Source organism: Gekko japonicus, unplaced genomic scaffold, assembly GCF_001447785.1.
Source record: "Gekko japonicus isolate JY-2015 unplaced genomic scaffold, Gekko_japonicus_V1.1 scaffold1200, whole genome shotgun sequence".
In the NCBI taxonomy this organism is placed as follows: Eukaryota; Metazoa; Chordata; class Lepidosauria; order Squamata; family Gekkonidae; genus Gekko; species Gekko japonicus.
The window spans coordinates 380,386-393,893 of record NW_015165274.1 but is presented as its reverse complement, the minus strand read 5'-3'; the positions used below and the strand labels follow the sequence as shown (position 1 = coordinate 393,893).

The following is a 13,508-nucleotide window of genomic DNA, read 5'->3' as shown; positions in this document are numbered from 1 at the left end:
GAGAGGGCAGAAATGCTCAATTCCTACTTTTCATCAGTCTTGTCTTGCAAGGGAAATGGTGCTCAACATGGCAAAAACAGAACACATGATGAGGGAAGGGAGTTACAGCCTAGGATTGGCATAGGGGTAGTACATAAACACCTAGTTTCTTTAAATGAAACTAAGTCCTCAGGGCCAGATGAACTGCATCCAAGGGTACTAAAAGAACTCATGGATGTAATTTCTGAGCCTCCGTCCATTATTTTTGAGAATTTTTGGAGAACAGGTGAGGTCCCAGAAGATTGGAGGCGGACAAATGTTGTCCCCATCTTCAAGAAGGGGGGAAAGGAGGATCCGGGTAACTACCAACCTGTCAGCTTGATGCCTATACCTGGGAAAGTTTTAGAACAAATCATCAAGCAGACGGTCTTTGAGCTTTTTTTTTTTTTTTTTTTTTTGAGAAAGTTACTACGTTGCTGGATCAGGGGAATTATGTAGACATAGTCTATCTTTTCAGTGAGGCTTTTGATAAGGTTCCACATAATATTCTTGTTGGCAAATTGGTAAAATGTAGTTTAGATCCTATTACTGTTAAGTGGATCTGTAACTGGTTGACAGATTGCACCCAAAGAGTACTCGTTAATGGTTCCTCATCCTCTTGGAGAGGAGTGACAAGTGGAGTCCTGGGACCTGTTTTCTTCAACATCTTTATCAATGATTTGGATGAAGGAATAGAGGGAATCCTTATTAAATTTGAGATGATACTAAATTGGGAGGGGTAGCAAATACGATAGAAAACAGAGTCAGGATACAGGATGATCTTGATATTCTGGAAAACTGGGCTAAAGCAAATAAAATGAATTTCAATGGGGATAAATGTAAAGTTCGGCATTTATGTAGGAAAAATCAAATGCATAATTATATGATTGGGGAAACTTCTTTCGGCAGTACTATATGCAAAAAGGATCTAGGGGTCTTAGCAGACCATACACTGAACATGAGTCAGCAGTGTGATGCGGTAGCTAAAAAGGCAAATGCAATTTTGGGCTGTATCAACAGAAGTATCATGTCTCTATCACGCAAAGAGATGGTATCACTTTACTCTGCTCTGGTTAGACCTCACCTAGAGTACTGTGTTCAGTTTTGGGCACCACAATTTAAGAAGGATATAGACAAGCTGGAACATGTCCAGAGGAGGGCAACAAAGATGGTGAGGGGTCTGGAGACCAAGTCCTGTGAGGGAAGATTGAAGGAGCTGGGTATGTTTAGCCTGGAGAGGAGTGGACTGAGAGGTAATATGATAACCATCTTCGTACTTGAAGGGTTGTCATCTAGAGGATGGTGTGAAGTTGTTTTCTGTTGCCCCAGAAGGTCAGACCAGACCCAATGGGTTGAAATTAAATCAGAAGAGTTTTCAGCTAAACATTAGGAAGAACTTCCTGACAGAGTGGTTCCTCAATGAACCTGGCTTCAGAAATTCTCACATATATCGCCATCAATCTCCCCAAGATGTTGGAAAGGTTGTCAAAAAACAGGGGACTTTGCCCACTGTTGGTGGGAATGCGCAAAAGCTAAGGCATTGTGGTTTGAGGTCATTAAAATAATTGAAGACGTGACTTCGATACAGGTTCCGTTTGCACCAGAAACTTTGTTTTTAAATACCTGGTCACCAGAGTTAATAAAGAGAACACATAAAGAGACTATTGAGATAATGCTTGACGCTGCCAAGACTACCATTGCGACTTTTTGGAAAGATAACAAAGCTCCAACAACCGAAGCTTGGTTCTGTAAACTATGGAACCACTATCTCATGGATGCTGTTACAAACAAATTAGATACTATTTCACAGAACACAAGACAAATGAGGTTTGTGGGAAAATGTTATGATTTAGTTGAACTGATGTCACTCGAATGTGTTATATCTCTATATAATCATACAAGTAATGCTTACTCTTATTGTATGAAGAGTTTATTCCAGTTAGGAAATATGTTCAATAGATCTTGTTTCTACTATCAGACGGCAGTATGTTTTACTGCTGCAAAAATGAAGACCTGTCTATAATCCAAAATTGATTGTTTACATATGCATACTTGTAGTTATACAACGTTTAAATGTGTTACATTTCAAAAAATGTATAGTTGTATTATATCATAGCTTTATCTGTTACTATCATGACTTAAAACAATAAAAAAATTAATTAAAACAAAATGGACCTGGCTTCCTTGGGAGGTGGTAGGCTCTCCTTCAAACAGAGGCTAGATAGCCATCTGACAGCAATGCTGATTGTGTGAACTTAGGCAGATCATGAGAGGGAGGGCAGGAAGGGTTGCCTCAGTGCTTAGTTTTTGTGGCCCTGTCTTACATCTGTGCGCCTTGGTGTTTAGTCATGCCCGCCACACGACCACGGAAACGTCTTTGGACAGCGCTGGCTCTTCGGCTTTGAAACGGAGATGAGCACCGCAACCCTAGAGTCGGACTCGACTGGCTTTCGAGTAAGGGAACCTTTACCTTTACTTACATGCTCAGGAAAATGCTGATTGCCACTTTGGGGTCAGGAAGCAATTTTTCTCCAAGTCAGTTTGGCTGGAGATCCTAGAGGTATTTTTTGTCATCTCCTGGGTGTGGAACAGTGGTCACTGGGGGTGGTGGTGGGAGGTATTTGTGAATTTCATGCATTGTGCAGGGGGTTGGACTAGATGACCCTGGAGGTCTCTTCAAACTCTATGATTCTATGATAAGGCATATTCATGTGCAAAACAATAGGGAGATGATCACTGACCCAAAAGGATGAAACTCCCAGGAAGCTAGCTAATGAACTAAGAAGAAATTATGAAATAATCTATAACACTGGCCACTTCCGCACTGTCATTTTTGTCATTCCTTTGTCCCTATTGCTTCAGGGTTCCCCCCACACACACATGTGTTTTGCTCTCTCTAGTAGTCCCAGAGGGAGCAAAATACATGTGGAAAAGGGGAGAGAATCCAAAGCAATAGGGACAAAAGAGTGACAAAAATGATAGACTAGCTCCCCTGAAGCTTCTCACTGGAATGCTTTGTATTGTATATGTACCCAGCACCATTTTTGTTGCTCCAAACTGGGGACCTGTCTCATTTGGCTACGAGTATTTATAAGTGGGATCACTGATTATTGACAGAGAAGCACCTGTATTCACTTCCATAACTAAACTCTTCCCATTAAAATCCACGTGCAGTGGGTTTCTCTTGTGGCTTTTTGTAACACTAAACATCATGTACACTTCATCCATGCCTCTAGAATTTTCCTCCCCACAACCACTTGATAGACCTCAGTCTTTCTGATGGACCTCAGTTTTTCCATGCCTCCAGAATTTTCCTCCCCACCATCCACTTGATGGACCTCAGTGAAATAATTATACCTTTCTGGCTTGGGAACCAGGGAAGAACTCTTTGGAGTTGCTGACTGAGTGATGGACTTGTTTGATTTCCTGAAGAGAAGAGAAGATCCAAGGACTTTTTGAGTTGTTCATATCATTTCTAAAACCCAAACCTTCTCCAAGAATAGAGAACAGAAGGCCTACTGACTTTCCATTATCTTACTTTGCCAAAGCTCAAAATATCAGTATAAAATATTTTAATGTATAATAAATATATAATATTTTATAACAAAGTAATTACATTGTTTACACTACCATGTTTTTGTTCTCTTGAACTAACACAGCTGTCTATAATCTTTTTCTTTAGGACCCCCTTCACTTGTTCAACTGTGGAATAGTTTGACTTCATCGCCTATTTCATGTCTTTGATGCACAATTTCCATCCAGGATTCCCCCCCATGATGCATAATGATAACCTGGCATACTAAAGTGCGGATTTAGTGATGATGCCCTATGTAATCTAATTAAAATAAAGTTTGTTTCCTCTAAGATTCAAGATGGCTTTCAGTTTTAAGAATTAGTGCAGTTTTTTTGTTTTTTGCTGTCAACCTGTAGGGGTTTTAGGGCAAGAGACATTCAGTGGTGGTTTGCCAGTGCTTGTCTCTGTGTAGGACCCTGGCATTAGCTTCTGAGATCTGATGAGATCAGACTAGCTTGGACTATCCAAATAAAGGTACTGAAGTATACCAACATCAATAAATTGACCTGTGCACCAAAATTGGTGTGGGCCATTATGAAACAGTGTTATAGCAATGTGTGGCCAGCATTCAAAGATGAGAACTGTTTGTAGTATTTGATTCAGCTGCTGAGCTGACTGTTAAAGACTTAACTCATGAGCCTGATGAACCACAAGCCCAGAGCCACAGGCAAGTCACCTGCCACGAAATCCGGCCTGTTTTCATGTTGGGAAAACAGTCTGTGGCCCATGTCACACGGGGGGGGGGGGGCATGGGCAAAGTGTGGCTTTTTAAAGCCGCACCAAAAGAGACACGCGGTGGCGCAGAGAGGGGGGGGGGGGGGGGGGGGGGGGAAGCCACTGAAAGGGGAGCGAGGCAGCCGAACTGCGCATGCGTGCGCATGCGCAGTTCGGCTGGGAGCCTGGATTGCTCTGGACGACAGGCGCACCGGCGATCTCACGGCCGCGCTTGATGCGGCGTTCCTGGTAAGTCCTCCTCTGGGGGTGGTTCTTTTTTACTGCGGGTTTTCGGTCTGAAGGGCCGGATTGGGGACGGGTGCGCACCGCTTCCCAGATGTTGTGGTGAGATCGCGCCCATGTTGTGGTGAGATCGCGCCCATGTGGTGCTTTTTACTTGTGGTGAGATCGCGCCCATTTGATGCATCCCTGATCCGTCCCTCTCCTGGGCCAAAACCTTCCGTGTGACCGGGGCCTGTGAGGAGGCACAGACCCCTTTCCTTTGTGCACTTTGGCCCCAGTCTGAAATGGGCCCCCATGTACGTGGGAACTGAATTCTCAGCAGGGAACTCACAATTCACATCTGATCAAAAGTCCCTGTGATAGACCTGGACATGACCTGAAGGTTTTGTAACATGTAGTTAGGCCCTTCAAATAAAAGGCCAGCAAAACTCTCAAGACTGATTCTATGCAAGCCACCCCTCTGAAGGCTAAGCTGGGTTCATGTGTGAGCTGTACTGAATAGGTACCTGCTGGCCATTCTGCAAGCTAGACAGCATCCTGAATCATGGTGGCCCTGCTAACTGAAGGAAGTAGCCATTTCCCAGCAAACACTACATCAGGGCTCCCAAATACTTACCTTGATTCGGCGGGGATATGTAGTTCTTCGTGGGACCATTCCCACGGGGAAAACACAGGCGCTGCACTATTCCGTCGCCCAGACGTGATGTAGGCGCGTAGCCAAGCGACGCTCTAGCAATGGGGCTGGAAATTCGATGGTACCATCGAGTTTCCAGCTCCATTACCAGAGCATCGCCCAGCTACGTGCCTATGTCATGTCTGGGCGACGGAATAGTGCAGCGCCTGTGTTACAAGCAAGAATCTTTCGGCGGGGAAGCATGTGTCCCCCGCCGGTTCGTAAGTAGGTACTTGGCAACCGTACACTACATTATTTTAGTCATGATGCATGGAAGATATATATCCTGAAACAGTAGCATCTGGATTGAATGTAATTTAAGAGAAAGTACAGCACACATTTCAGACTTCACTGGCTGAATGGCTCTAACATGAAAATACCTGTCTTTTTCATTTATTTCAGAACCTTTGGAGAGTTTCACAGAGATGTCATCTTCAGACTTCCAGCCAGAGATGTTGAGCTTTTTACCTTTTTCTTTCTCCTTCTTACTCTTCTGGGTCCCAGATGATTCTGAAAGAACACAGGACAACCAGTTATTATTATTATAGCCCATTAGTGCAAGCCCTGGTATAGAGGCTAGTTTTGTTAGCAGATACTTCTTTATTCACCCCTGTAGTATTTTTCCATCATCAATGGGCTTCTGCTAGTTATATTCACAAGCATGTCAATTTCCCATGTTTAAAACAGGTTCCTAGTCCCCATGAATGAGGTCTAGAAATATCCCTAGAAACACTGTTAGATTTTTATAGTGGAGCAGGGACAGAAAGGGCAAAAACTGAACCTTAACACTAAAATTCAGAACCTAACAAAGGATAGTAAAATGTGAAAAAGAAGGCCAATATTAAAAACTAAATGTAGAAAATATATAGAAAAAGATACATGTATTTATTAATTACAAATTTTAAAACATATATAAGGGCCCATTCACATCAAATATATAAATAACACACGGGCAATACACACGGGCTTAAAAACCTGACCTGACGCATTTCGGCCTGCATAGGCCTTCCTCAGAGATCAAACAATTGAGTGGCTATATAAATATAATACAATCATGTAGACACAATCAGAATAGGTGCAAAATATATCACAGTGTGCTTTTTACTTGAGAACACTGTGGCAACACAATCAAAGAAGGCAATTATTGGACCAAAAGTCTATACTTTAGAACCACTGGGCAAGTGATTGCACTTTTAAAGATCTCATTTGCATATTTATTGTGTGCCTGGTGGTTTTATTCTGGAACAGCTGGTTTTCTGGTCCATATTGAATTTATATTTTGTATCTATTCTGATTGTGTCTACATGATTGTATTATATTTATATAGCCACTCAATTGTTTGACCTCTGAGGAAGGCCTATGCAGGCCGAAATGCGTCAGATCAGGTTTTTAAAGCCCATGTGTATTGCCATGTTATTTATATATTTGATGTGAATGGGCCCTTATATATGTTTTAAAATTTGTAATTAATAAATACATGTATCTTTTTCTATATATTTTCTACATTTAGTTTTTAATATTGGCCCTCTTCACATTTTACTAACCTTTGTTAGGTTCTAGATTCTTATAGTGGGCCATCAGATTTTTAAAGACATTGCCCTGAACGAGTGACTTCAGATCAGCAGAGCCAGAAGGTAGTCTAATATCGGCTTTTATTTGGGCTCAACGTGGAGAATCTGGCCCTCGCTGTTGCAGCATGACTCAGCCAGTGAACTCAGGCATTTATAGGGACTGCATCCCTTAATACCGTGTTTCCCCAAAAATAAGACACTGTCTTATATTTATTTTTTCTCAAGAAGACACACTAGGGCTTATACCACAAATGCACAGAAATCCTGCTAGGGCTTATTTTGGGGGTAGGTCTTATTTTCGGGGAAACAGGGTAAGCCTTTTTTCTAGATTGGAAACAATGTAGGATGGGGGCACCTTCTTTGGGGGACCACAGAATTGGACCCCCTGGTCTAATATTGTAAAAACATGGGGGGGGGGGCTTGAGGAGAGGAACCAGCAGCTGCAAATTTGGTGCCTCAACCTCAAAAAGTAGTCTCCCCAGCGTCCCAGATACCCCCAGATTGATTCTCCATTATAGCCTATGGAGACCATTCCCCATAGCCAAGCATATGAGTGATTTCTCAGGAAGGCATTTAAGGTTTAAATGCATTTAAAGTTTAAATGCCCTTGAAGTTCACTCACCCATCTAAATGCCTTTGGAATGAACTCCGAAGGCATTTTGCATTTTGCCTTCCTAGTTCACTTGCTGTCATGTGGAGTCATACCAAGGCTTGGAGAAAGCATTTAAAGGGACCACGTCCCTTTCCCCCTTCAATTGGAAACAATGGTGGATGGGGGCACCTTCTTCTGGGGCCCATAGAATTGGACCCCGTGGTCTACTCGTTTTGAAACATGGGGGGTCTTTTGAGGAGAGGCACCAGAAGCTACACCGAAATTTTGGTGCCTCTTCCTCAAAAGACAGTCCCCCCAGAGGCCCAGAAACCCCTGGATTGATTCTTCATTATAGCCTATGGGAAATGGTTCCCATAGGCTATAATGGAGCTGAATAAATCCAGGTTTCCCGATTATTTCCCAAATCCCAATACCATAATGATACTGGAATTCAGGAATATTGGGAAATACCATTCTCCAGGTTCAATATACCTGAACGCGAAAAATAATGGGTTTTTTCCCCCTTTGCATACCTCTAGTCCAGACTTGTCCCTGGCTAGCATCCATTTTGTGTCATTTTAGGCCAGACAGTGTATTGCACTTATGATATTTGAAATGATATTTTAGGAAGGGTGCTTATGGTTTTCCAGCTATAAATTGCCCCTCAGTGAGAGGAGGGGCCTGACTGCTAACAGAAGAAGGTCCACTTGATATGTGGAAGATCCCACATTCAGTCGCTGACATTTCCACTTAACAGAAGGTCTCTGCTGAGACCCTGGAGAGCTATGACCAGCCAGAGCAGTCAGTGCTGATCCTGATAGATTAAGGGTGTGGTATAATGCAGATTTATTCAGGGCTCTGTGTTTAATAAAGCTGCATTAAAACTGCTTTGCATGCAGATGGTCCAAGTTTAGTACTCAGCATTGTGATTTAAATAGGCTCAGGTAGCAAAAGTTGGAAAAGATTGGATAGCCCTTGCCAGAATAGACCAGGCATCCCTAACCATATGGGATCCGTGGGCATTTTTGGAATGCCAAGAATAGGTAGGAACAAAATGGCTGCCATAGGGTGGTGGGACCACTCACGGAACGCTTGCCACAGGGGCTAGGTAGGTCCAGCTATAAAAAATTGGGAGGTTTAACAGAATGTTAATGAGTTCCCTAGCAAAAGGTTGTCCTGTGATGGAGGCAGCTGTTACATGCAAATAGATAATACTACCTGGGCTCTTTTGAAGAACCTCCTGCTCCATTCAAGTGGAGAAAAGCCAGAACTGGTTTGGGGTTTGTTTGTTTGTTTGGGGGGGAGTAGTGAATGAGTGCCAGGACAATGAGGAGGGGATAATTTTGTAAGCTACTTTGGGAGCCCTGCTGGGGTATAAATGAAGTAAATAACTACACCTTCTTGCATAACAAAACACGTTAATGTCTCTCACCCAATAACTTCTTCCAGTTCTTGATGAGGATTTTTGCCAGAGCCACCACCTCCTCATTGGAGCAGTGCTTCCGGACTGTGTTGACAGCCACACCAATCCTGGAGGTCTGAGAAAAGGAGAAGGCAGAATCATAGAATCACAGAGTTGGAAGGGGACATTCAGGCCATCTAGTCCAACCCCCTGCTCAATGCAGGATTTTTTTTATTTATTATTTGTATTTATACCCCGCATTGCCTGACAAGCAGGATCAGTCTAGAGCATCCCTGACAAGTGTTTGTCCAGCTGCTGCTTAAAGACTGCCAGTGAGGGGGAGCTCACCACCTCCCTAGGTAGCTGATTCCACTATTGCACAACTCTTACTGTAAAAAATGTTTTCATAATATCCAGCTGGTACCTTCCTGCCCTTAATTTAAACCCATTATTGTGAATCCTATCCTCTGCTGCCAACAGGAACAGCTCCCTGCCCTCCTCTAAGTGACAGCCCTTCAAATACTTCAAGAGAGCAACTATTTCCCCCCTCAACCTCCTCCTCTCCAGACTGAACATTCCCAAGTCCCTCAGCCTTTCCCCACAGGACTTGGTGTCCAGGCCCCTGATCATCCTCATCGCTTCTCCTCTGCACCCGCTCCATTCTATCCACATCCTTTTTGAAGTGAAGCCTCCAGAACTGCACACAATACTCCAGGTGCAGCCTGACCAATGCAGTGTACAATGGGACTATGATTTGGATGTTATGCATCTGTTGATACAGCCCAAGATCACATTAGCCTTTTTTGTCGCGGCATCACACTGGTTGCTCATATTTAACTTACACTCCACCTATACCCCAAGATTTTGTTCCCACACACAGCTGCTCAGAAGGGTATCCCCCATCCAGTATGCATGTTCCTCATTTTGTTACCCAGATGTAGAACTTGGCACTTATCCTTTTTAAATTGCATCTTGTTCATATCCACCCACTTTTCCAGTGTTCAGATCTCATTGAATTTTGTCTCTATCTTCTGGTGTGTTCACTGCTCCTCCCACTTTGGTGTCATCTGCAAATTTAATGAGTAGCCCCTCCACACCCTCATCCATATCATTTATAAAAATATTGAAAAGTACCGGGACCAGAACTGAGCCCTGTGGCAACCCACTGGGTACCTCCCTCCATTCAGATGAAATGCCACTGACAACTCCTCTTACAGTGAGGTTCTCCAACCTGTTCCCTATCCACCTAACTACTCTAGAGTCCGGTCCACAGTCTTCTAGTTTACCCATCAGAACATCATGGGGAACCCTGTCAAAAGCTTTACGGAAATCCAGGTAAACAACATCAACAGCATTCCAGTGATCCAGTAAGCTCGTCACTCGCTTAAAGAAGGAAATGAGGTTGGTCTGGCAGGACCTGTTGGGGACAAATCTTTTTTGTGTGTGTGCTGACTTCCCTGGATCACCAAGTTGTCCTTTAGATGCTCGCAGATGGATCCCTTTAAAATTTGCTTCAGTATCTTCCCTGGAACAGAGGTCAGACTGACTGGCCTGTAGTTTCCTGGGTCATCCATCCTCCCTTTTTTGAAAATTGGGATAACATCTGCCTTTCTCTAGGCTTGTGGCATATCTCCTGTCCTCCAAGAGGTCTGGAAGATGGTGGACAAAGGCCCTGCAAGCTCTCTGGAAAGTTCTTTGAGCACTCTTGGGTGCATACCATCTGGCTGGGGGATTTGTACTCATTCAGTGCAGCCAGGTGCTTCTCAACTACCACTCTGCCTTGCCTACCACCATCTCTAGATGAGCCTGTTCTCTTCTTCAGGGGAAAAAACTGAGGCAAAATAGGCATTAAGCCTTTCTCTCTGTCCTCTATCAGAGTTTCTTTCTGTCCTCTGTCAGAGTTTCTCCATTTTCACCCAACAGTGGACCCATCACCTCTTTTATCTTGTGTTTCCTTCTCACATATCTGAAGATTTTCTTGTAGTGAGCCTCCCTGGCCAGCTTTCACTCACTGTGAGCTTTGGTCTCTCTGATGGCTGACCTACAGTGCCTAGCAACCTGCAATCTTCTTTAAAGGTACGTCCTTGCCTCGATTTCATGAGCATTGCCCTTTTCTCCCTTAGCACATCATGGAGTTCTCTGTTCATCCACATTGGTTTCTTGGATTCCATACTATGTTTCCTTCTTGTTGGAATAGTGACGGCCAGGGCTATTTTTGGGCAGGAACGCACAGGAACAGAGTTCCGGCTGGTTCCTGAGTTGGCCACGCCCAGCAGGAACTCATTAGCATAATAGGCCACACCCAATAGCAGAAACTCATTAGGATTGGCTACATTAGGGGTCTGGGCCTAACATGCAAAGGAGTTCCTGCTAAAAAAAAAGCCTTGGGTTACACTTCTGGTAACATGGGGGTGTGGCCTAATGTGCTAATGAGCGGTGCTGTCAGGGTGTGACCTAATATGCTAATGAGTTTTGCTGTTGGGTGTGGCCTATTATGCTAATGAGTTCCTGCTGGGCTTTTTCTACAAAAGGAGCCCTGGTGACAGCTTGAGCTTGCAAGAGCTCTTTTTTTTTTAAGGACAGCCCACCCTTCACTTGCTCCTTTCCCTTCCAGCAGTCTTGCCTATCATGCCTATAGAGTTTATTAAAGTCTGCCCTACTGAAATCTAACATACACATGTGGCAACAAACTTCCTTGGTCCCCCACAGCAAAAGAAATTCTAGCAGGAGATGGTCACTTCCCCCTTAGGTCCCTACCGCAACCCCGTCTACCATTTCTTACCTGATGGCTAATAGTAAGTTGCATATGGCCGAGCCCCTTGTAGCTTCCTCCTTCCTTTAGCACAGAAGAGTGAACAGTTGCTAACCGTATGGTGGTGGGGGGTGCGGTGGAATGAGGTTGCTTGGTGGACCTGAGTCTTTTGTGGGTAGCAGAATGTGTATCAAAATTGGGTGCTAGAATAGACTACAGTATTCTGCTGGGAGGGGAGTTCAATGCATTAAAAAAAAACCTCTGCAAATCGAAAACCAAGACAGCAGGCAAAAAAACCCTTCTCTCCCTGAAGAGCTTTTTTAAAAAAATGTGCATTGAGCATGCAGAAGTGATATCCCACCTACAGCCAGAAATATTGGAGCTCTTTTTTGTCACTTCAATATCTATCTCCTGCTTCGTTTCACTGCAGATTTAGGCACGCATTCCTATACGTTAGATGAAGAAAGGCCATGGGCAGTAGCAGAGTTCCCCATCTGAGGGTGCGTTCAGATGAGCAGCTAATCCCGCCATTATGCCAGCTTGAATTTGATCCCGATCTTTTTAATCCATTTTAGCACGACCAAACATCCCCCTGGTGGATCGCCTTACTGCACTATGCCTCCGTTGTTGATTGTCTAGACGGCGTCCACTGAAGGAGGCATGCGGCTCCTAAGCGTGGCAAAATGGGATGCCCACGGAAGAGGGACGTTTCCCAGATGTTTGTGTCTGGACATTACCTTTAGATCCGTGAGGCAATCGTGCCTCGCACTGATCTAAAGAGCCATCTGATCGGACTCTGAGTACAGAAGGTCTCAGGATCATTTCCTGGCATCCTCAGTTAGAAGGCTCTCAGGTTGCAGATGCTGGGAAAGACCTTTCTCCACCTGAGACCCCAGAGAGCTGCTGGTACTCAGAGTGAAATATACTGACCTAGATGGACCAATGTCTTGACTTGGTATAAGACATATAAAGGTAAAGGTTCCCTTGCTCAAAAGCCTGTCGAATCCGACTGTAGGGTTGCGGTGCTCGTCGTCTCCGTTTCAAAGCCGAAGAGTCAGCGCCGTCCGAAGACATTTCCATGGTCATGTGGCCGGCATGACTAAACACCAAGGCGCACGGAACGCTGTTACCTACATGGTTAGGATTATTGATCAATGAAATAATTTTCACAGCTGAACACATGAAGCCATCTTGTACCAAGTCATATCAATGGTCCGCGCTAAGGGGGACAAGTCTGATTTGGTTGATTGCTGAAAATATGTGGGGAAGACAGCATTTGGAGATGGAGGGAGCTCAGTGGGGGTGTGATGCCTTTGAGCCTGCCCTCTAAAGCTGCCATTTTCTCAAGGGGAACTGACCTCTGCAGTCTGGAAATCAGTTGTAGTTCCAAGATAACTCTAGGGGTGATTTCCCACAAGCGCTGCTCCGCGCTCACTCTTCTCTTTGGCCCGATGGTACGTGTAAATTTCACACAAGCTGCTGCACGGCTGCATTTTGCCGCAGCTTCATGCGATTTCCCCCACATCTACTCAATCCTGTTTTTTGAGGATTGAGTAGACGCGGGGAAAATCGCATGAAGCCGCGGGACAAAATGTGGCCACGCAGCAGCTTATGTGAAATTGACACGTACCATCGGGACAAAAGGGAGGAGTGAGCGCAGAGCAGCGCTTGTGGGGAATCACCCTAGGTCTCATCCAGAGAGGCAGTTTGGTGCAGTGGTTAAGTGTGCAGACTCTAATCTGGGAGAACCGGGTTTGATTCCCCACTCCTCTACTTGCACCTGCTGATGTGACCTTGGGTCAGTCACGAGCTCTGGCACAGCTGTCCTTGAAAAAGAGCAGTTTCTGTCAAGAGCTCTCTCAGCCCCACCCACCTCACAGGGTGTCTGTTGTGGGGAGGGGAAGGGAAAGGAGTTTGTAAGCCGCTCTGAGACTCCAAGTGAAGGGCGGGGTATAAATCCAATCTCCTC

General features: G+C 44.5%; 1 protein-coding gene across 2 annotated transcripts in view; it reads right to left on the bottom strand.

Annotated features, from left to right (window-relative positions):
* TCEA3 (transcription elongation factor A (SII), 3) overlaps positions 1–13,508 on the bottom strand; it is a 45,322-nt gene that overhangs the window by 16,125 nt on the left and 15,689 nt on the right. Inside the window, exons 3-5 of one of the 2 annotated variants that reach the window (XM_015410244.1) lie at positions 8,818–8,923; positions 5,603–5,732; positions 3,376–3,444 (exon numbers count right to left, since the gene is read on the bottom strand). In XM_015410244.1, the coding sequence (XP_015265730.1) occupies positions 3,376–3,444; positions 5,603–5,732; positions 8,818–8,923 (305 nt within the window). The remainder of the gene's footprint in view (positions 1–3,375; positions 3,445–5,602; positions 5,733–8,817; positions 8,924–13,508) is intronic. The other variant, XM_015410245.1, reaches the window with a different exon arrangement.